The 24,475-nt window shown below is 42.8% G+C and overlaps 1 protein-coding gene across 3 annotated transcripts in view; it reads left to right on the top strand.

Annotated features, from left to right (window-relative positions):
* Positions 1–24,465, top strand: part of LHFPL3 (LHFPL tetraspan subfamily member 3) — a 567,114-nt gene extending 542,649 nt beyond the window's left edge. For 2 of the 3 annotated variants that reach the window (XM_050782718.1, XM_050782720.1), the window contains one exon: positions 22,087–24,465. In XM_050782718.1, coding sequence (XP_050638675.1) covers positions 22,087–22,115 — 29 coding nt within the window. In that variant the 3' untranslated portion in view covers positions 22,116–24,465. Of the gene's footprint in view, positions 1–942; positions 1,368–22,086 lie in introns of those variants that run through there. The other variant, XM_050782717.1, reaches the window with a different exon arrangement.
* The last annotated feature ends 10 nt before the right edge of the window (positions 24,466–24,475 follow it).

Here is a 24,475-nt window from a genome sequence, read left to right as displayed (position 1 = left end):
ACCTGGGCAACAAAGTGAAATCTGTCTCTAAAAAATCAAGTGGTTGGGAGATTCTCCTGCTCTATGCCTGCAGAGCAGACGGGAGGCCCTACTAGTCCTGTGCATCTTAGTCTTTGCTCCATCTCCTTCCTTCCTCCCCTGCATTACAACGCCCCATGGAGCTCAGGGGAAAATACCCAGTTGCTGCCTTGAGCAGTAGACTTGCCTCAGAGCTCCTAGCTTACTGTTGACATGCAGGGCTGGAACTAAGCAGCTAAATTGGCTGTGTGTTTGTCCCTTTAGAACTGATTGTCAGTCCCTCCCGCTCAGTCTACTCAGTGGATTCTGAACACTGGCCTGGTGAAGGTCTCATTGCCCAGCGCTGAGATCAACCGCTAATAAGAAGAAAATATTTCAGGCCAGAGACCACGGGAGAAATGGCGAGGAAGCCAGGTTCTTCTGCAGATGACATGCTAAGCTCAGGTGGCCAGTGAGGACCATCTTTGTGCTTTGTTCATTTGTTTTTTCACCTGAAATCAAGACTGATGTGGCTCCCGGGAGGGGGCTATGAAGAGGACAAGGCCTGTGAGGTGCTGCCAGTACTTTCCTGCCTCACAGGCTGATGAGAATAGACAGAACCACAGCACCATGAAACCCATCAGCAGTGCCCCAGCTCCCCAACCTTGTGCCTGCCACAGAGTAGGTGGTCACTGAAGGTTTCATTTTTTTTAAATCTCCCATAGTAGAGAATCTCTGTTTCTACCATTATGACACAACTGTTGCATCTATGAGAACAAATCTATTGAGCCTTTCTGCAGATCTGGGTGCCTTACCCCCAACTTTCATATCAGAGACATCTAGTTGCCAAAGTAAGGGTCTGTTTTGAATGGTTTCTTACTCTGTTTTGTGTTGCTATAACAGAATACCATTTAAAAAATGTTTTGTTTGAATTTTCTTTTTCAGACAGCCCCCACAATCACAGCAGATTCAGAGAGACTCCCGTAAATGTATTTCTTACGGTTCTGGAAGCTGGCAAGTCCCAGGCTGAGGGGCTGCTTCTGGTGAGGGCCTTCTTGCTGCATCGTAACATGGCGGAAGGGCAAGCAGGCATGCGAGACAGGAAATCAGGCTGAGTATCATCCCTTTATCATGGGCGAGACAGGAAATCAGGCCAAATTGTATCCCTTTATTGGGACCCCACTCCCAATGATAACAGCGTTAATCCATTCATGAGCCCCCATGACCTAAGCACCTCTTAAAGGCCCCACTGTTAATACTATTACAATGCAATCAGATTTCAACATGAGTTCTGGAGGGGCATTCAAACCACAGTCGTCCCTGAACTGGCATTCTCTTGTGTTGGCCAAGAGCCATTCTCTGAATCACAAATAAAATCAAGGCCTGGGCAGAGGTTGGGAAGCCTTTCTAAGAACCAGAAATCTGTTCTATCTGTGGAAGAAGAGTGTCCTATTGTAGTGAGCAAGAGATGGACAAAGCAGAAACGGTATGTGCTGCTGGGAGCATGATTTGGCCCTCCTATCTGTGACAGCCACCAAAGGCAACGAGAATAACGAAAGAAATGTGGTGTAGACAGGCTGACAGGAATGTCTGGAGGGAGCCTTTAGAGTGACTTAAACAGCCCCAGCCTTGTTCTAGGATCTCAGTAGACTCAGTGAATCACTTTGAAAACAAATGAATCCAGCTACCAGGAATCTAATAAAAAGACATTGGAAGTTATTATTTTCTATTGTTATGACTTCTCATCCTTATGAAAGTGTTCTTCTTTTGCAATACTTTGCATATTGATCACAGATTTTCTTTTCAATGCTCATTCATTCATTCAACAAGAATGCATTGGGTGATATATTGAGGAGTGCACTGAGTGTATGTGAAGGTGCTAAAAGGAATGTTTAGAATAGCTCTCCTTTTGGTCTGCTGAGAGTCTTCAGAGCATCTCCTAATCACTCTCTTAGAGAAGCAAATACAAAGGCACAATAACATGGAAGATGGTAGAATGTTTAGCTTTTTATTTCCAAGGCATTTAATTTTCAAACTAATAGTGGCACATTTGTCCCAGTTATAAAAATGATGCTTGTTCAGCTCACTGTAAAAATAAAAACAGAAAAAGAAAAATCAGACAATTTTTCTTTTTCAGAGTCAAAAAACATCCTAAATCGAAGGGCACGGTGACTCACACCTGTAATCCCAGCACTTTGGGAGGCTGAGGCAGGCAGATCATGAGGTCAGCAGTTCGAGACCAGCCTGGCCAACATGGTGAAACCCCATCTCTACTGAAAATATAAAAATTAGCCAGGTGTGGTGGTGGGCCCCTGTAATCCCAGCTATTCCAGAGACTGAGGCAAGAGAATCGCTTGAACCCAGGAGGCAGAGGTTGCAGTGAGCCAAGACAGTGCCATTGCACTCCAGCCTGGTTGACAGAGACTCCATTTCAGAAAGAAAAAAACATCCTAAATCTACCATTCAGAGCCCAACTAACATTATGGGGTAGATCCTTCCATATTTTTTCTATGCACATATAAACACAAACATACTTGATTTTCAAAAATGAGATTCCATTAATCATGCTACTTCATACCCTGCTTTATTCTTTTATTGTGGTATATATGTTATTCATTTATTATAGATCTATACACTCATTTTAAATGGCTATATAAGCTGGGCACAGTGGCTCATGCTTGTAATCCCGTGCTGAGGTAGGGGCATTACTTGAGGCCAGGATTTCGAGACAAGCCTGGACAACATAGGGAGAAACCATCTCTACAGAAAAAAAGAATGTTTTTAATTAGCCAGGCATATGATTGTATGCACCTGTAGCCATAGCTACTTGGGAGGCTGAGGCTGAGGCTGGAGGATCACTTGAGCCCAAGAGTTTGAGGCTGCAATAAGCTGTGATCATACCACTCTACTCCAACTTGGATGACAAGGCAAGACTCTGTCTCTTTAAAAAAAAAAAAAAAAAAAATTGGCCTGGCACGGTGGCTGACACCTGTAATCCCAGCACTTTGGGAGGCAGACGTGAGCAGATCACTTGAGGTCAGGAGTTCAAAACCAGCCTGGCCAAAATGGTGAAACTTCATCTCTATCAAAAATACAAAAATTAGTGGGGCATGATGGTATGTACCTGTAGTCCCAGCTACTTAGGAGGCTGAAGCAGGAGAATCGCTTGGACCTAGGCGGCTAGGAGGCGGGGGTTGCAGTGAGCCAAGATCACGCCACTGTACTCCAGCCTGGGTGACAGAGCAAGGCTCCAAATAAAAAAAAAATAAAAAAAATAAATTAAATAACTATGTAGAAGTAACCAAGGTTACTTTCCATTTTTTGCTATGATAAATAATCTATGTGTACAACTTTGTACTCATAGTACAAATGGATGTGCTCATAGTACATTCAGAGCATTTACAAACGTTTATTAAATGCTATTCATTGGGCTCAGTGCAGTGGCTCATGCCTGTAATCCCAGCACTTTGGCAGGCCAAGGCAGGTAGATCACCTGAGGTCAGGAGTTCGAGACCAGCCTAGCCAACATGGTGACACCCCATGTCTACTAAAAATGCAAAAATTAGCCAGGCATGGTGGCACACCCCTGTAAAATGGCATTAATAATATTACCTGCCCTGTCAGGGTATTTGCAGGATTGCACAGCATAATGCATATAAAGCACTTAGCACAATGCCTGGCTGACAAGTAATACTCAGTAAAGGTAGCTAGTATCATTATAGAGAACCCTTAACATCCAAGTCAAGGGTCTTGCAGAGAACAAGGATCACAGCTGATCCGGGAGGCTGAGGTGGGAGAATTGCTTGAACATGGGAGGCGGAGGTTGCAGTGAGCCGAGATTGCACCACTGTACTCCAGCCCAGGTGATAGAATGAGACCCCATCTCAAAAACAAATGCTATTCATTGGACTTTAAGCACACAACCTGGTATTAATTGAGATGCCAGTCTCCATCTGTGCACAGCAGAGAAAGAAGTAGAGTAATAGGCAAGACCCTATCAAGACTCAGACTTGTCTGGGGGTTAAATCTAAGTAAAACACCCAACAAACATCAGAGCCAGACCTAATCTGCCTTTGCTCTTTGTCATCCTCACAGTGGTATGGATATTACTCAGAGTCCTAATCAGTAAGTTACTTTTGTCATTGGCAAAATGGCATTAATAATATTACCTGCCCCGTCAGGGTATTTGCAGGATTGCACAGCATAATGCACATAAAGCACTTAGCACAATGCCTGGCTGAGAAGTAGTACTCAGTAAAGGTAGCCAGTATCATTGTAGAGAACCCTGAACATCCAAGTCAAGGGTCTTGCAGGGAAAAAAGGATCACAGCTGATTTCTAAGCTTTTCTGGGAGATGTCCTTACCAGGGACATCATTTGACTCAGAGCATGACCACATTCATAAAACAGAGGACAGTCTCCCAGGGTTCAGTCTGCTGGCACCTTCACTCCACCTTCACTCCAGCTTATCTTATCAGCTACTGACCCAGTTAGCTTTCCCACTTCACAACAGGTCAAAGATCAAGTATTTCCAGCACTCAGATGTCATCCTTGGTGCCTATAAAACTCTCAAGTTATTTTTAAATGCTTAAGTCCAAACAAGCACTAAGAAAGTGTATGAATTTATTTTATTATTTGTTGAAATAAGAAAAACTTCACAGGGGGGTCTAAGAAACTGCTTTTTCTCAATTCTACTCTGTTTCATCTCCTCTGTCTCTCCCTAAAGAGGATAAGTGTTTAATGCTGACCTTGTTACTCAAAATCACCTTGTAAAATAGGTATCATGTCCACTTTACAGACAAGAAAAGCAAAAGCACGGCAAGTAAAATGACTTGGCCACATCTAGAAAGTAGCCAACCCAGTATCCAAAAGTTTATCTGGCTGATTCCAAAGTCCAGGTGCTAATAATCTTAAATTTGAGTGTACATGAGAATCACCTGGGATCTCAATACAGATTCTGTAGTTTCAGGTGGGACCCTGGAACCTGCATATTCCCAAATATACAGGTGATCGAGATCCAAGGAGGTACACAGGCCGTAATTAGAGAAACACTGTCCTTGGCCATACAGCATTAACAAAGTCCAGCCACAGGATTTTCTTCTCCTAGTCATTACCAAAGTAGCTTCATTGAAACTTCAGTACACCTCAGAATAAGCCATGTGTATATTCTGGATATTTGCCAGTTTATGAAATGGGTCCCAGACCAGAGCTGGGACACACCTGGTTTCCAGATGTTTCTGCTGCATCTGTAGAAATCTTCAGTATCATCGCCCCAGGACAGAGTCTAATCAATTGGGTAACTTTTCCTTCTCCGAAATCCTAATCATTTATCCCCTAGGTCAGCTTATCTTATCAGCTACTGACCCAGTTAGCTTTCCTACTTCACAACAGGTTTCTAATGCTTTATGTCAGTGTGAGAGAAATGGCAAGTTGGGAAGATTTGTGACATTGCATTCAGGAGGCAGTGGGGTAGAGCAGTAGCTTTCAAACTAGATTCCGTCAATCCTCAGGGCGCTGCAGAGGTGCAACAGGGAAAAGGGGCAGGGGAGAGAGAAAAGCCTGGGAGTTCTGAGCCCTTCATTGGAGCAGCTGTGCTCAATTCTGCTTTGTATACAGAACTGGGATTTCTAAAACCGTCACTCAAAAAGCTTTTCAGTGGGTAGGTTGGGAAGGGAAACTGGAAAAACAGTAAAAAGAGAGAAGTCACAAGAGCTGGATTCTAATCCCAACTCTTCAGCTAACTTGCTATGTGACTTTGGGCAAATTGCTGCATCTCTCTGGGCTTGGGGCTGCTTACCTGAAAAAAAATGAAAACATTGGAATCATTGATGCCTGTCTTAGTCTGCTAGGGCTGCCGTAACAAAATCCCACAGACCTGGTAGCTCGAACACAGAAATTTACTTTCTCACAGTTCTGAAGGCTGGAAATCCAAGATCAAGGTGTGACAGGTTCGATTTCTCCTGAGGCCCCTCTCCTTGGCTTGTAGATGGCCATCTTCTTGCTGTGTTCTCACAGGACTTTTTCTCTGGGCATGCGCACCTGGTATTTCTTCCTCCTATAAAGACATCCATCATATTGGATTAGGGCCCCACCATGAAGATCTCATTTTATCTTAATTGTCCTCTTAAAGGCGCTATCTCCAAATACAGTCACATTGCGGGTTAGGGCTTCCATATTTACACTTTGGGAGACAGAATTCATTCCACAGCCTAAGGCTCCTTTCAGTAAACTCCAGGGGTTGTTGAGCAGCAACTATGTGCCAGGCTGTCCTCTGGGTGCTAGGGACGCAGTGGCTTCTCGAAAATGCCCATGGTCTGCATCTATACCCACCTGAACATGCCCAATCTTGTCTGATCTCAGAAGCTAAGCAGGGTCAGGTCCAGTTACCACTTGGATGAGTGAAGTGGCCCTTGCACTTGAGAAGTTCACTGTCCGAAAGGTGAGCTCCATTAAGGGATGACTGGGGCAAAACAGAGACCCCAAAAAAGATAAGAACAGTTCAGGAAATGCCTCCCAGGGAAGCAACCTAAGATGAAATGTGAAACATGAACAGGTGTTCACCAGTTAGAAAACTGGAGAAAGGGCTTTTCCAGCAGAAGCAGCAAAGGCCCAGAGGTAGAACACATCCAGGGGGCTGGAGCGCAGTCTGAGGTGGGGAACCCCAGAGGAGGGGCTGGAGCAGGGAGAGGCCACTGGAGGCCTCATTAGCTGTGCCAGGCAGTCATGCATATTCAGTAGAAGGTATCACTGCTAAAAAGTTTTAAGCTGGGCTGGGCTTGGTGGCTCATGCCTGTAATCCTAGTACTTTGGGAGGCCAAGGCAGGTGGATCACTTGAGGTCAGGAGTTCTAGACCAGCCTGGCCAATATGGTGAAACCCCTTCTCTACTAAAAATACAAAAATTTGCTGGGCGTGGTGGCACACACCTGTAATCCCAGCTATTTGAGAGGCTGAGGCAGGAGAATAAGTTAAACACGGTAGGCAGAGATTGCAATGAGCCAAGATTGCACCACTGCACTCCAGCCTGGGCGACAGAGTAAGACTCCATCTCAAAAAAAAAAAAAAAAAAAAAAGTTTTAAGCTGAAGAACAATCTGTTCATTTCTGCATTTTAGAAAGCCCCAAATTCTAAAATTCTATTTAGCAGTCTCTGGCTTTCCATGACTGCTACGTCATTTGTGGCTCACCAGTGACAGCCAGCCGATGATGTATGCACAGCTACTAAATGCCTTAATTCTTGGTTACTTCTCTCACAGGGCCATGGGTGTGTGTGCTTATGTGTGTGTGTCCATTAGATCTTGGTTATAAATTGCCTTCTGGACTCTGCAGTCTGCTTCCCTTTGATCTAGAGAGGAAGCATACATCATACTCAAATGTCTTATTTCATTACAATAAACACCCACAAGCATAATTAGGACCAGGACTATTAAATTTGTGGTAATAAAGGCATGTAAAACTTCATGATCCTGAACTCTCTGCCTGCTAAAGATTCACTAAGACCATAGGTTCACATGCTGAGAAACAAAAGCCTCACAGCTTCCCGGAGGCTTTTAAAGAGCTGTACCTTACCATAATATCACTGAAACTTACAGAGTAGTTAGAAGAAAGGGGAACATCAGTTGGGTTTTTATAGATAATTGTTAGTAATCTACTTATTTAAAACACTGATTCTAGTGCTTTCTGAGAAATTTGCAAAAGACAATCCTTTTCTATTGTAAATTCTGTGCTAAAAGAGGATTAAATAAAGCATTAAATAAAGCAATTATATGCACAAACACAGATATATCAATATACATTGTTCAGGTAATATAATTAATAACAACATCCTCTCCCAACCCAGAAAACGTTTCCGTAAAGGTAGTAGAGAAAGAAAAGGTTTATTACTGAATAAGAATTAAACCAGAATGGGTTGCACATCACAGGCAATTTGCTAAGAGATTGCTGACAGAAAGAAATCTCACCTTTTTTCTTTTTTTGATACAGAGTCTCGCTCTGTTACCCAGGCTGGAGTGCCATGGCACAGTCGGTCTCAGCTCACTGCAACCTCCGCCTCCCAGGCTCAAGCGATTCTCCTGCCTCAGCCTCCCTAGTAGCTGGGATTACAGGCACCCACCACCACACCCAGCTAATTTTTGTATTTGTTATTAGAAACAGGGTTTCACCAGTTGGCCAGGCTGGTCTCGAACTCCTGACCTCAGGTGATGCACATGCCTCAGCCTCCCAAAGTGCTGAGATTACAAGTGTGAGCCACTGCGCCCAGCTGAAATGTCACCCTTTTATACAGCCAGTACCATCCATTACATACAAGTTCTCAAGACATACAAAGTCCACATTGAGATTGCAAGTTCAAGTAAGAGGACTTGGCAGCACCATTTATTACACACAGTGCATCCTAAATTCACCTGGTATTTGAGGGTGATTATCTGTTAGTTAATTGGTTTTATACAAAGGGAAAATAAACTTCTCTTGTCTTTATGTCAGGTAGTTTTACAACTGGAAGCAAGGCACCTACCAAAGTTAGGCTCCTGCCCTCACTCAGAAACTGGGAGATAGGGGCACAATCTCTGATGTTTACATTTCAAAGATATGACTTCCGGTTCCTTCAGAAAGACATTTATGGGCCACGAAGCTGGAAAGGGCCAGGCATGGTGGTTCATGCCTATAATCCCAGCACTCTGGGAGGCTGAGGTGGGAAAACTGCTTGAGCCCAGGAGTTTGAGGCTGCAGTGGGCTGTCATCTTGACACTGCACTCCAGCCTCGGTGACAGAATGAGATACTGTCTCTAAAAAAAAAAAAAAAAAAAAAAAAAAATTATTGGCCAGGCACGATGGCTCACACCTATAATCTCAGCACTTCAGGAGGCTGAGGCAGGTGGATCTCTTGAGCCCAGGAGTTCGAGACGAGCCTTGACAACAAAACCCTGTCTCTACAAAAATGCAAAAATTAGCCAGGCATGGTGGTACGCGCCTCTAGTCCCAGCTACTTAAGGGGCTGAGGTGGGAAGATGGCTTGAGCCCAGAAAGTCAAGGCTGCAGTAAGCTGTGATTTTGCCACTGCATTCCAGCCTTGGTGACAGAGTGAGACCCCATCTCTAATATATATGTATTTTATATATATATATATATGAAATATATATAGAGAGAGGAAAGGAAGTTCCCCAGTCTTTTGAATGGGGAAATTGAAGCACAGATACGTAAAAGATCTTCTCTAGAGTTACCCAGCCGGTATGTTGTGGAATTAGGGTTGAAAGCCAGGGAGAATGACTCCTGAACACACACATTTAACCATTGAACTACATGCCACAGAGAAAATCAGGAAACAGATTATCAAGGAAGGCCAATTGACTTTCAAGATGATGTTTGGAGAAAGAATGCCTGTGGAACAGACCTCGTTGAGAGAGAGTACCTCTGGCAGGAAGGGAAGTAAGGACAGAATCAAGAAATGGGGAAATGATACAAAGATGGTAGCCTTTCCCACACAGGAAGGAGAGGAAGCTTAAAGGAACATTTATGAAGCTCAATATTCAATGACAATGAACAGAGATGAATTTATTATTTTGAAAAGCCAACACTTTCAAAGTATTTCAAAAGACAGCACTTTCAGGAAAGTGCATGTCAGTCACTAAAGTAGGGACAGCACATTGGGATCACCACCCAATTTATTAATTTATTGGTTCCCTTTTTTTTTTTTTTTAAGATGGAGTCTTACTCTGTCACCCAGGTTGGAGTGCAGTGGTGCAATCTCACCTAACTGCAACCTCCACCTCCCAGGTTCAAGTGATTCTCCTGCCTCAGCCTCCCAAGTAGCTGGGATTACAGGCACCTGCCACCATGTCTGGCTAATTTTTGTATTTTTAGTAAAGACAGGGTTTTACCATGTTGGCCACGCTGGTTTCAAACTCCTGACCTCAGGTGATTCGCCTGCCTTGGCCTCCAAAGTGCTGGGATTACAGGCACGAGCCACCGCCGCGCGTGGGTGCCAATTTATTAGTTCTCATCAAATGCACTAAGAGTCAAAGATGCTACACTCTCACTCTGCCATGGACCTGTCTTTTGGGCTTCAATAGTAAAAGCCCTTCAACCTATGTAAAATATAGAATGACTTCATGCCAAAACTGGACAGTGAATATTATTAGGATGTATAAATCAGCAGGAACATTCTATTTTCAATGTGCCTGGGTAAGGCCTACCAAGTAATTGTGCCTGTTTTCTTGCTTTTAATGTATTTCACAATGTTCCTTAAGGAGGAGGAGTGAAAGAAAAAGAGAAAGAGATGTTCATGAATTAATTGAAATCCCTTCTTGTGAAATACTTACTTTCCAAAGAAAAAAACACATGAGAAAGTGTTGTGCCTTGTGTCGAAGTCTAATTGTCCACTGCATACAGAAATAGCACAGAATTATCAAGGCCTGAATCTTAGGCCATTTTCTACCCCTTCTCAGCAAAGATCTGCATAAGTAGCTAGAAGAACAATTTTAGTAATTATCCTCCATCTCTCCAGTGTTGAAATCAGTATGTCAGATCCAAAGGGAGATAGGAGGAGACAGAAAGAGAGAACAAGAGAGCCAACAAGAAAGGCAGGAAATATAAAGGTTAAGGCAGAAGATATTAAGAAGAACCTGGCTATGTGCAGTGGCTCATGCCTTTAATCCCAGCACTTTGGGAGGCCAAGGTGGGCAGATTGCTAGAGCCCAGGAGTTCAAGATCAGCCTGGGCAACATGGTGAAACCCCGTCTACGAAAAATTTAAAAAAATTAGCCAGGCGTGGTGGTGCACACCTGTAATCCCAGCTACTCAGGAGGCTGAGATGGAAGGATCACTTCAGCCCGGGTCAACTCTGCAGTGAGCGGTGATTGTACCGCTGCAGTTCAGCCTGAGTGACAGAGTGAGACCCTGTCTCAAAAAAATAAAAATAAGATAAAATAGTTTTTAAAAAAGAAGAAAAATCTAGGAGAAGAAAGGAAAGAAAATATACAAGGACTGTCGCAAATGGTACCTTCTTCACCCATTTCCTAGATGCCTCTCTACATATTCATACTGGAAAAAATTTATTATTGCAACCAAGTGATGAAATCTCTTCCATCTGTGGGCTTAGGATGAGAAAGCCCTTTCCCACCTCTGCTCCCTCTGCCCCACTCCTTAATGCAGGTGAAAAAACTCAAAAGCCCCCAAAAGTCCACATTGAGATTGCAGGTCACTTACTGTCTCTACCAGTCACTTGAGATTTGCTTTGCTAGGTTTTTCATATATTCCTGTGCTTCATTTAGTGTTTGTTTGTTTGGTTGTTCATGTTCATTTGTTTGTTTGTTTTTGAGACAGAATCTCACTCTGTTTCCCAGGCTGGAGTGCAGTGGCACGATCTCGGCTCACTGCAACCTCCACCTCCGGGGTTCAAGCAATTCTCATGCCTCAGCCTCTCAAGTAACTGGGATTGCAGGTGCACACCACCACACCTGGATAATTTTTGTATTTTTCATAGACACAAGGTTTTACCATGTTGCCCAGACTGGTCTCGAACTCCTAACCTCAAGTCATCCACATGCCTCAGCCTCCCAAAGTGCTGGGATTACAGTGTGAGCTACCACCTTGTAGTTTTATCCATTCATTTAACAAACAATTTTTGAGTACCTGTTATACACCAAGCACCTTATTAGGCTGGGAATACAAAGGTGAATAGGACAATCTGCCTCAGGGGGCTTGGTCCAATGTCTTGCTTCTGAAAGCATGGTACCTGGCCAGCAGCATCAGTGTCACCCAGGAGATGGTTAGAAATGTAAGTTCTTATCAGGTATGGCGGCTCACGCCTGTGATCCTAGCACTTTGGTAGACTGAGGCAGGTGGATTGCTTGAGCCCAAGAGTCAGAATCAAGACCAGCCTGGGCAATGTAATGAGATCTCATCTCTACAAAAAGCAAGCAAAATTAGCCGGGCCTCATGATGCATGCTTGTAGTACTAGCTACTCTGGAGGCGGAGGTAGGAGGATCGCTTGAGCCGGGAGGTTGAGACTGTAGTGAGGCGAGATCATGCCATTGCACTCCAGCCTGGGAAACAGAGCAAGACACTGTTTCAAAAAAAAGAAAGAAAGAAAAAATAAAGAAATGCATGTACTCAGGCTCTACCCCAGAAGACCTACTGAATCAAAATCTGCATTTTTAACAAGATACACAGATGAATCTTATGCATATTGAAGTTTGAGAAGCACTGACCTAGTGGATTATTATTGGTGAGAAGATGAAGATACTTTTTGGTTTTTTTGATGGCATCTCACTCTGTCTCCCAAGCTGGAATGCAGTGGTGAGATCTTAGTTCACTGCAACTTCTGCCCTCCGGGTTCAAGCAATTCTCCTGCCTCAGCCTCCCTAGTAGCTGGGATTATAGGCATGCACTATCACACCCAGCTAATTTTTGTATTTTTAGTAGACACAGGGTTTCACTGTGTTGGCCAGGCGGGTCTCAAGCTCCTGGCCTCAAATGATCCACCGCCATGGCCTCCCAAAGTGCTGGGATTACAGGTGTGAGCCACTATGCCCGACCAAAGATATTATTTTATTTCATATCTCTTCTATTTGTTCAGCTAGTGTTTAATGACCGCCTGACATAAATCAAGCACTTAGCTAGGAGCTGGGGGTGCAGCAGTGAGCAATACAGAGGAGGTTTTGATGGCATGGAACTCACATTCTGGCGTGGGAGAAGAACAGAAAACAAAGATACATGAGATAATTATGGATCATAAGTAGCACTATGAAGCAAATAAATGGTAATATGATAGAAAGAAACCAAAATGAGCTATGACAAAGAGGGTGGTGAGAGTCTTTGGGAGTAAGTTATTTCTACTTTGCATCTTGCTTTCTGTTCAAAAACCCAGTCACTGGTCCTGAAAGAGTCAAAGATGACAACACTTTTGTCTTTCTTTTCTTTCTCCCCCATCCCTATCTCCTTCCTCAGCACATGTCGGTGACACTATAGGTGCCACCAAGCAGACAGAGTCACATGCATAGCCTGTTTAGAAAGCTTGGCTGTGAGCAACTAAAAATTTAGCTGCAAACTAAATTAAAAGTCTGAGAAGGAAGTATTATACTAGTGTAGTCCTTTTGGTTAGCATAAGAAAGCATTAGAGAATATATTTAGGGCTGGTAGCTGGGGTGTAGCCTCCTGTCCAGCTGTCTTCCAGCATCATATGCAGTACAGGGTCAGAGAGGGTGGACTGATGAGTGGGAGGGTGGCATCCAAGTAAAGACCCAAGTCTTCACCAATCCACTGGCCAATTACAAACAACCACAACAAATTTATCTACAAAGCTATAAGAATCTATAAAACTAATTTTGATCAGTTAACAACCAAAGTTGGTCTTACACCTTCATTCAGCCCAAAAGTAGAGTGTGAACATGCATTTATGTTCAGTACAGATCCGAACCCCCAGCAGTTAGACCACTTGAGGGACATACCAATGATTGCCCAGAGAATATGTGTAGACCAGAAAGTAGAGGTTAGAGGTTCAGTTATTGCTCCTCTAGAAGTTGCATGTCAGGAAGAAAACAATGAGTCAATGATGGTGGCTCTCTTTCTGACCTGTGAGCATTATATCAACTGTCCAACCATACATGTCATTACAGTATATTTAATACAGCAAATCTAAACCACTGTCAAAGAAAGGACATTTGTCCACTGGTCAGTTACCTATTACTGCAAAACAAATTATCCAGAAACTTAATGGATTAAAACAACAATTTTTATTATATTTCACAATTGTGTGGATCAGGAATCTGGGGAGACTTCAGCTGGGCAATTCTTCTGCTCCATGTACCATCAACTGGAGTAACTTGGTGGCATTCAGCTGGTGGCTGGGTGATCTGGAGGGTCCAAGATGGCTCACTCACATGCAGGCCCCTTAGCAGGGATGGCTGGAAAGCTGAGCTCAGCTGGGCTCCTCTCCCCCTCCATGTATAATATTACCAAGGCCTCTCCATGGGGTCACTCCACTAGGGGAATCAGAAACTGCTAGCATTCAAAAGATCCTCAACATCACTAATTATCAAAGAAATGCATGTCAAAACCACAATGAGATATCACCTCACACCCCTTAGAATGGGTCCTATTTAAAAACAAGACAAAAAAAAAAAAACAAAAAAAACAGAAGACTGAGTGCAGTGGTTCACACCTGTAACCCCAGCACTTTGGGAGGCCGAGGTGGGTGGATCACCTGAGGTCGGGAGTTCGAGACCAGCCTGACCAACATGGAGAAACCCCATCTCTACTAAAAATACAAAATTAGCCGGGTGTGGTGGTGCATGCCTGTAATCCCAGCTACTCGGGAGGCTGAGGCAGGAGAATCACTTGAACCTGGGAGGTGGAGGTTGCGGTGAGCCAAGATCATGCCGTTGCACTCCATCCTGGGCAATAAGAGCAAAACTCTGTCTCAAAAAAAAAAAAAAAAAAAAAAAACCCTAAACAGAAAATTACAAGTACTGGTGAAATATGAGGAAATTGAAACCCTTGTGCACTGCTGGTGGGATTGTAAGATGGTACAACCTCTATGGAAAATAGTATGGGGGGGTTCCTGAAATAATTAAAAATAGAACTACCGTATAATGCAGTAGTCCCACTTCCAGGTATACTGTATATCCAAAAGAACTGAAAACAGAATCTCAAAGATATTTGCATACCCATGTTGACTACACCATTATTCACAATAGCCAAGAGGTAGAAGCAACCCAGTATCCATCAATGGATGAATGGATAAAAAAAATGTGATACAGACATACACACAATGGAATATTATTTAGCCATAAAAAGAAGGAAATTCTGTCAAATGCTACATGAGTGAACCTTGAGGACATTAGGCAAAGTGAAATAAGCTAGTCACAACAAGCTATATACTATATTATTCCACTAGTATGAGGTACCTAAAATAGCCAAATTCATAGAATCAGAAAGTAAAATAGTAGTTACTGGGGGCTAGAAAAAGGAAAAGTGGCCACACTGTGGCCTGTAATCCCAGGACTGTGGAAAGATGAAGTGGGTGGATCACTTGAGCCCAGGAGTTCAAGACCAGCCTGGGCAACATGTGAAACCCCATCTCTACAAAAAATACAAAAATTAGCTGGGCATGGTGGCTCATGTCTGTACTCCCAGCTACTCGGGAGGCTAAGGTGTGAGGATTGCTTGAGCCTGGGAGGCAGAGGTTGTAGTGAGCAGAGATTGGATTGCAACACTGTACTCCAGCCTGGGTGACAAAGCTAGACTCTGTCTCAAAAAAAAAAAAAAAAAAAAGGAGGGAAGTGGGGAGTGGGGAGCTGTTCAACAGGTATAACATTTTAGTTTTGCAAAATGAAAAAGTTCTGGAGACCTGTTTTACAACAAGGTAAATATATTTAACACTACTGAACTGTACACTTAAAAACTGCTAAGATAGTAAGTGTTATGTTGGCTTTTTTTTTTTTTACCAGAAAGAAGGAAAGAAAGTGCCAGGACTCTTAAAGCCCAGATTCAAGGGAAAGGGAGCATAGACCCCACCTCTCCATGGAGGAATGTCAAAGAATCTGCAGTCATCTTTAATCAGCCACACACACTGTGGGGCGCATGATGCAGAGAGCACCTGAGGACACTGATGATGAGATATTCTTTCTGGGAGACTGTACTCCACCTCTCAGAGATGAAGAGTATCAGAAGTCCCTGTTAGAAGTAGGTGCCGAGGCCGCGCGGTGGCTCACGCCTGTAATCCCAGCACTTTGGGAGGCCGAGGCGGGCGATCACGAGGTCAGGAGATCGAGACCATCCCGGCTAACACGGTGAAACCCCGTCTCTACTAAAATTGCAAAAAATTAGCCGGGCGAGGTGGCGGGCGCCTGTAGTCCCAGCTACTCGCAGGCTGAGGCAGGAGAATGGCGTGAACCCGGGAGGCGGAGCTTGCAGTGAGCCGAGATCGCGTCACTGCACTCCAGCCTGGGCGACAGAGCAAGACTCCGTCTCAAAAAAAAAAAAAAGAAGTAGGTGCTGTTTGAAACAATAGAGTTGGGGAAAACGACAAAGCTTGTTCCAACAATGAGAAAAAAAATTGGCCTGGAATTCCTCCTTTACTCATTTTTACAACAAAGATTCAGCTAGCCATTCTGCCCAAAGCCTGACTGCTCCCTCCAAAGAATTTTCTCACTCAGTGCCTATTTTCTAGCTCTCCTGACTGTGGGGGCTCCAGACCCTAATTAAAAAGGTCAGATAGGAACAACGAGCAGAAAGCAACCACAGGAGACATTTCAACATCTGTAAACACATAGAAAATTCAGCCAAGTAGCATTTAGATAGCCTGGACAATGGGGCCATTATAAATGCTGCGCTCATAAGCAGTGATTCAAATGACAGCTTTGAAAAGGATTTGCAAAGAGCCCTTTGGAAATGTAACATGGGCAACTCCGAGCCCATGACATGTTACAAGGACAAACCTGACTGAACAAAGATCCAAAGCAGCATTGAATGACTTATTTATTCATTCCTGCTCTGTACAAACCCGAGAGAATGTGACATCTTTTAAATTACCTCCCCTGATAGGCAACATCCACGGTGCATGGGAAATGTTAGCAAAGTTTTTAAAAGAGCAGAATGTTTCACGAAGCGGCAATTACACCACACTGATGCTTCCACCAAGTTCTGCAAATTGTCCTGGCATCTCACGGTCTTAAGACTGAAGAAGTGATGGCCACATCTGGAGAGGAAAATTCTGACTTTCATTTCCTTCCACTTACTCTTTTCACAAATCTGTTTGAAGAGCTAGCCCTTGCCAAGCCTTCAGGTGGAGAACTCTTCTTTGTGCATACTATCTAAGTAGTTGTAATAACATTCTAATTTTACTCCCCCAACAAAGTGTTTTCCTGAGACTCTGTGGGAAGTGGTTGTATTCTGATCACCACTGGTTATTATTATTCAGCCTAAGAGTCTGCAGAACTTATGCATGCCCTGGGGTTTCTGTTGCATGGTGGTGTCATGCGGTAGGAAGAAAGAAAATGCTCTGATGGCAGTGTCTAAGTAACTCAAATCGAAGCAAACATGCCCAGCAGGCCTTCTGATGAGCAGCGTGCACTCATGGGCAAGGCTGGGATTAGGGTGAGGCAAGCTAGGTACCTAGGGGGCAAGCTTTTTTGTTTTTGTTTGTTTGTTTGTTTCGTTTTTGAGAGAGGGTCTCGCTCTGTCACCAGTCTGGAATGCAGTAGTGCAGCCTCGACCTCCTGGTCTCAAACGATCCTCCCACCTAAACCTCCCAAGTAGCTGGGACCACCGGTGTGCACCATCATACCTGGCTAATTTCTTTTTCATTTTTTGTAGAAATGGCATCTCCTTATGTTGCCAAGGCTGTCTTGAACTCCTGGGTCAAGCGATCCTGCCACCTTAGGCTCCCAAAGTGCTGGGATTACAAGCATGAGCCACCGCGACTGGCCCTGCAAGTTTTAAAGAAGCACTCACCTCACACTTGCATGACCCTGCAAGTGAGCTCCTTAAATTTTATACCCTAGGCACTCACTTGCCTCTCCCTATTCCAGGCCTGGCTCACTGGCTTCACACTTTCATTTTCCCACTTACTCTCAGCTCCCTGCCCACCACAGATACTGTGGGTCAGAAGTACACAGTCCCAGGGTTGACAATACTCAACAAAGAAGAAACCTTTAATGGCCAGGTGCAGTGGCTCATGCTTGTAATCCCAACACTTCAGGAGGCCAAGGTGGGAGGATCACTTGAGTCCAGGAGTTTGAGACCAGCCTGGGCAACATAATGAGACCCCATCTCTACAAAAAAAATTTAAAATTACCTGGGCATGGTTACACGTGCCTGTGGTCCCAGTTATGTGGGAAGCTGAGGCGGGAGGATCATTTGAGCCTGGAGGTGGTAGAGGCTGCAGTGAGCTATGATCATGCCACTATAGTCAAGAAGCCTGAGTCACAGAGCAAGACCCTGTCTCAAAAAGAAGAAGAGGAAGAGAAGGAAGAGGAGGAGGAGGAGGAGGGAGAAGAACAAGAGAGCTTTAGGAATGAAGGACTGACTAATCAATAGTGAGATTAGGCTGGGCGCAGTGGCTCACTCCTGTTATCCCAGCACTTTGGGAGGCTGAGGTGGGCAGATCACCTGAGCTCAGGAGTTCAGGACCAGCCTGGCCAACATGGTGAAACCCCATCTCTATTAAAAATAAAAAATTAGCTGGGCTTGATGGCATGCACCTGTAATCCCAGCTACTTGGGAAGCTGAGGCAGGAGAATCGCTTGAACCTGGGAGGCAGAAGTTGCAGTGAGCCAAGATTATGCCACTGTACTCCAGCCTGGGTGACAGAGCGAGACTCCGTCTCAAAAAAAAAAAAAAAAAAAAAAAAGTTAGATTACAGCAAGGGATCTAATGAGGGATTTGGCCGTATGAAGGCCACAGGTGACCTAAGACCAGAGCAGATTCAAGAAAGGTTGTTAATGAATGACCTGTTCTGGTGAGGCCCCAGGCTGTGGGCCAAGATGATGAAGGAGAAAGTTTTGTGAAACTGGCCACAGATGTTCCCTTCCTGTAAGAGAGCTCAGGATCTTCCCAGAGAGACGTTTACCCTGCCGGAGGCTTCCTTTTCCCTGCTTCTTCCCGCAGGTATGGGTGTCACTGCCCTGGGGTCTGATCTAAAGCCCTTTCAAAACTCACTGCTCCCTTCCCAGCCCACTGAGAACAGGTCTCACCCTGCCTGGGATGCAGCCTTAGATATATGTACTTCCTTTTTGGCAATCTCATACTTTTCCTTCATCCTGTGATGCCATGAAGTCAAACCAAGCAGCTTAGCACCAAGGAGAGAGAAACAGAGAGTCTCTGGTTCATGGATGCCAACAAATGATTCACACCAAAGCAGGATTTTCTATTATGAAATTAGGCACGTACTTACTTGAGAACATCAAGAAAATGAGGACTACCCTCCTGCCCCCCTTTTCCCCTGCCCCACACACATAGATGGCCCTCTGTGGTCTCCCTGTTCATCCCTCTACTTATACTTTTTTTTTGGAGACAGAGTCTTGCTCTGTCACCCAGGCTGGAGTGCAGTGGTGTGATCTCGGCTCACTGCAACCTCTGCCTCCCGGGTTCAAGTGATTCTCCTGCCTCAGCCTCCTTAGTAGCTGGAACTATAGGTGCCTGCCACCATGCCTAGCTAATTTTTGTATTTTTAGTAGAGATGGGTTTTCGCCATGTTGACCAGGCTGGTTTCAAACTCCTGACCTCAGATGATTCGCCCACCTTGGCCTCCCAAAGTGCTGGGATTACAGGTGTGAGCCACAGTGCCCAGCCAATTTTTTTAATGGCCACATAGTATTCCATGGTGTATATGTACCACATTTTCTTTATCCAGTCCACTACTGATGGGCACCTAGGTTGATCCCATGTCTTTGCTATTATTAATAGTGCTACAACAAACATATGAGTGCATGTGTCTTTTTGGTAGAAGGATTTATTTTCCTTTGGGCATATATCCACTAATGGGATTGCTGGGATGAATGATAGTTCTGTTTTAAGTTCTTGGAGAAATTTCCAAACTGCTTTCCACAGTGGTTGTCTTGCTTTTAATAATATCTAAAGAAAGTATTCCTTTCCGTAGGGCTTCTGCCAGCATGACTCAATCTCAGATAATCATTATAGACTAATCATCATTATGACATGATCATATTTCAATTATCCTCTGTGTAGTCTGGGTACATCAAAGTAACCATGAGTTCTCTTGCTGAGAGAAGTTCATTAAGATCATAATGTGGATACGATTTTTTTAAGTGTGTTGAAAAACAAGGGGGAACATACCAAAAGCAACAACAGAATGATCCAGAGGATTCTCTAGCACACATTCAGAAACCATATCTTATTGTGTGTTTTGAAGTGCTTTGTGATGCAAAACCTCGGCCGGGCACAGTGGCTCATGCCTGTAATCCCAGCACTTTGGTAGGTCGAGGCGAGTGGACCACTTGAGGTCAGGAGTTCGAGACCAGCCTGGCCAATATGGTAAAACCCTGTCTCTACCAAAAATACAAAAATCAGCCAGGTGTGGTGGCATATGCCTGTAATCCCAGCTACTCAGGAGGCTGAGGCAGGAGAATCGCTTGAACCTGGGAGGCAGAGGTTGCAGGGAACCAAGATCATTCCACTGCACTCTGGCCTAGGTGACACAGTGAGACTCCATCTCAAAAGTAAATGAAACTAAAAGTAAATAAATAAAGAATAAAGTGCTCTGTGATGCAAAGCCTAACAGGCTGTTTCCTTTTGGCCCAAATATGCCACACCGTGACCAGCTAGGTGTATTTACCCAACTTCCTGATATGTAAGATACCCTTAAGCCCTAGTTCACAGTGACAAAAATCTATGAAAATCATTCAAAGAATAGGGTTAATCATACTGTATGAGGTCTAGTTGTGTTGATACAGGATAAGTCCCTAATCTGTTGGAGAAAAGGAAAAGTAATTATCCCCTGAGAATTCATCCAAAAGAAACAAAATTTTTTGTGTGTGACAGGGAGGGTCTTACTCTGTCACCCAGGCTGGAGTCCAGTGGCGCGATCTACACTCTGTCACCCAGGCTGGAGTGCAGTGGCGCAATCTGCACTGTGGCTCACCACGACCTCGACCTCCCAGGCTCAAGCGATCCTCCCACGTCAGCCCCTTGAGTAGCTGGGACTACAGGCGCACCACCACACTCGGCTAATTTTTGTATATTTTGTAGAGATGGGGTTTCTCTATGATGACTACAAGCTGATTTCAAACTCCTGAGCTCAAAAGATCCTCCCATCTCAGCTTCCCAAAATGCTGGGATTACAAGTGTGAGCCATAACGCCCAGTCAAGAAACATTTTAAAATATAAATAGGCCGGGCGCGGTGGCTCACGCCTGTAATCCCAGCACTTTGGGAGGCCGAGACGGGCAGATCACGAGGTCAGGAGATCGAGACCATCCTGGCTAACACGGTGAAACCCCGTCTCTACTAAAAAATACAAAAAACTAGCCGGGCGAGGTGGCGGGCGCCTGTAGTCCCAGCTAATGTAGTCCCAGCTACTCGGGAGGCTGAGGCAAGAGAATGACGTGAACTCGGGAGGCGGAGCTTGCAGAGAGCTGAGATCTGGCCACTGCACTCCAGCCTGGGCGACAGAGAGAGACTCCGTCTCAAAATAAATAAATAAATAAAATAAAATAAAATATAAATAGATCTTTATATAAAAGATATTCATATTTATAATAATAAATCAGAAACCTACCTATATGTCTGACAATAGTGAAACAGTTGCGAATGGAATATTGAGCATAGAATGGGAAGGAATGAGAATGAAGCAGAATATTACACGGCCATTGAAAAGTCATGCTGCTGGTGGGGCACAGTAGCTCACACCTGTCATCCCAATACTCTGGGAGGCTGGGGAAGGTGGATCACTTTAGCACAGGAGTTTGAGATCAGCCTGGGCAACATGGCGAAACCCTGTCTCTATATTATAAATTAAGTAAATAAATAATAAAAGAAACTTATACTGATGATATGGACAGTGGAAATGTAGAAAATTGTCTTTAATGTAATGTTAAAATATTTAAAGTGTCATCTATACTGTAATTACAATTGTATAAAATAATTGCACATTTTGATAAGGAATGGAAAGAAATATAGGAGGAAAAGTTGTGTCAAAGTGATTGAATTGTGGGTGATTAATCTTTATAATAATTTCTTTTGTAGCTGCTATAATATTGAGTTCAAAATAAGTAAAACTTGGAAAGAAAAGGAAAACACTCAAGTGACACATTTTTCCATGCTGAGAAGGAAAGTCAGTGTCTCGGGAACTGTCCACATTTTTCCTTGCTCCTTCAAAGCAGCCTGTTCATCTTGACCCAGATGGAGGGAATACGCATGTTCTTCTTGCTGGGAAGACTGTACTGTGGGTTGAATGGAACAGAAATCTTAAACTTTTCAGTATTGTTTGGTAACAAATGCAAAATGCATTTGAACCATTCATTGGTATAGTTTTTCCATGACAAATATTATGCACAAAAATCTTGCAGACAGAAAATGATGTATTTTTTTCTCTCCCCCTACCCTTTTTCTTTCTCTTCCTTCCCATTTCCGCAGTTCTGCTAAGCCAATATTCTCTAGAATGAGCACAAAACAAATCAAATAACAGCTAAACAAATCGAATAACAGCTTTTGTACATCAACATCAAGAAGGAATACGCCTGAGAGAGATCAGAGTATAGAGATGAATATGAACAAGAGTGGAACATTCACTTGTCAACGCACTTTCTAAATCTAGATCAGCAGAGATGGGAGTGATTTTCTGAAAAGAGATGTGATCACGGATTAAACACCAGCTCATTGGAAACTGTCATTGGATGAGATCAGAAAACATTCATGAAAAATCATATTCAGGAAATATATTACAGGAAGAGGAATATAAATGCTCTAGAGTTAACATGTAAAATATATACGTACTGAGGTTTGTAAACTGTCCTTTTTAAATCAAACTGAAAACAAAAAGCTTTAACCTTTCAACAGAATTTTTAAAAAGGCAGTTAGTTCTAAATTATTCCTATCTCAATAGCCAAGAGGCTGATCAAGTGTCATTTACTGAGGAAGCATCTTAGAAAATGACTCTGAATGTTTTCATAGGAGCTGTGACCTTTGATTCTTCATCTCTACTATTCATTTACTTCACTGTGTAATCAGTTACAACCACTCAGTTATTAAGAGACGTAATGCTTCAAACTTTTTACCAAGTCTGTATTGTTTAATCTGTCCATACAAGTCATTACTGAGAGAGCGTTTATGCCATATACTATTACTCCATAAAGCTGTATATTACAGGAAGTACATCTTTACATCATAGGTTCCCAAGCAACATAGACTTCCCTATCTTTCAGGAAACAGCATCAAGGAACTCTGAAAAATATAGAAAAAGTTCATTTTCACCTTGGATGCTCACATGTAATATTATAGGCTACTATCAAATAAATACATTTTTTCTAATTCTCCCTAGAACATGCATAGGAATTTAATATACTTTATAAATAAGTATCTAAAATATCTCCTATTTTTTTCCTATTTCTTTGCCATACATGTTATCAGAAATTCATATCTTCTATTTCCCTTACTGATGGGCACTCATTTTTATTTTTTAAAACTCATTCCATTAAAGATATTTCTAAATAATAGTAAGTGGTACTAACAAAATAAATAATAATTTAATAGCCTTAGAAATAAATGACTATATACTTATACAGGCTGAAAAAACCTCGGTAGGAATAAGTTACCTTTTTGTTTACTAATGTTGGTTTCAAAAATACTCAGATTCATTTTAGTTGGCTGACATCTGGAAGGAGTTAACAACTAACCAGTTGACTTCAGCAACCATTTGCTCCCAGCCTTCCCCTGTCACCACCCTCACTACATATCCCGCCAATATCCAACAACAAAGAAATATTTAATATTGAAATCGCCCATTACCTGAGAATGACCACAAGCTAAAATGTACTTGTGGAAGCGTACTTAGTAGAAGCCAAACCATGTTCTATTCCTGAGCAGAAAACATTGACATGTAGAATGCTTTTATTCATATATTCAAAATTAAGAACAAATCAGTATATATCGCTAAAACATCAGATGGAGGATAACACAAGAAGTGATACAGATCAGGGTTCACTTCTCTTACCCTCTCTCTGTTAGGACCACATTCCTATTTTAGCCAAATGTTTCTGGTGCAGGCCATCTTTTCACCATAAATGGCATGAAACATAAATGGCATTATGTTTCAAATGGCTAAAAGCATATAACAGGTATACTCAAAGGAGTAAAACCCAATTCACAGAGATGTGGCTTTTCTAAAGAACCAAATTAAGGGAATACTTAGTATCTACAACTAAAGTATTAATCATTCTGAGGATTATTTGTTGCTTTAAGTATTAGCTCCCTACTGCAACCATAACACCCTACTTACTACATTTAATTACACACAACTTTTCAATAATTCATATTTTATTTGAAGGGAGGTACCTGTCTACTTTATCTACAATAAAAACAAAAGGTATTGGCTTTCTCTAATCCATGCAAACTACAAATTCCATCAGGAGTCCTACATCACTAACAGTGGTGTAAACAAAACTAAGAAAGTACTTCCTATCCACATGCGAATGTTTTAAAAAAGTTTTTGCCATAAAACCTAAGTGTAATTTAGCATACCACAGTGCTCTGAAGATGGGTCATTGATGATGTACCATTTGTATATAGGTAATACACATGTAAATCACTAAATGTTAATTAAATATAAGAAGTAGGTTTTTATCTTTTTAAAAAAAAAAACAAAAAAAGTGACTCCCTTTCTCATTCTGTTCTGTTGTATTGTGTCCAAAAGTTGTGTGTAATTTTTTTAAGGTCCAGGAAATGTAAAGAAATTTGTTGGAATATCTGAATTTCTGTAAAAAAATAAAAATAAAAATAAGATTTTGTTACTTAAAAGAATTTTTGG

Source organism: Macaca thibetana, chromosome 3, assembly GCF_024542745.1.
Source record: "Macaca thibetana thibetana isolate TM-01 chromosome 3, ASM2454274v1, whole genome shotgun sequence".
NCBI lineage: Eukaryota > Metazoa > Chordata > Mammalia > Primates > Cercopithecidae > Macaca > Macaca thibetana.
This window is presented reverse-complemented; position numbering and strand designations above follow the sequence as displayed.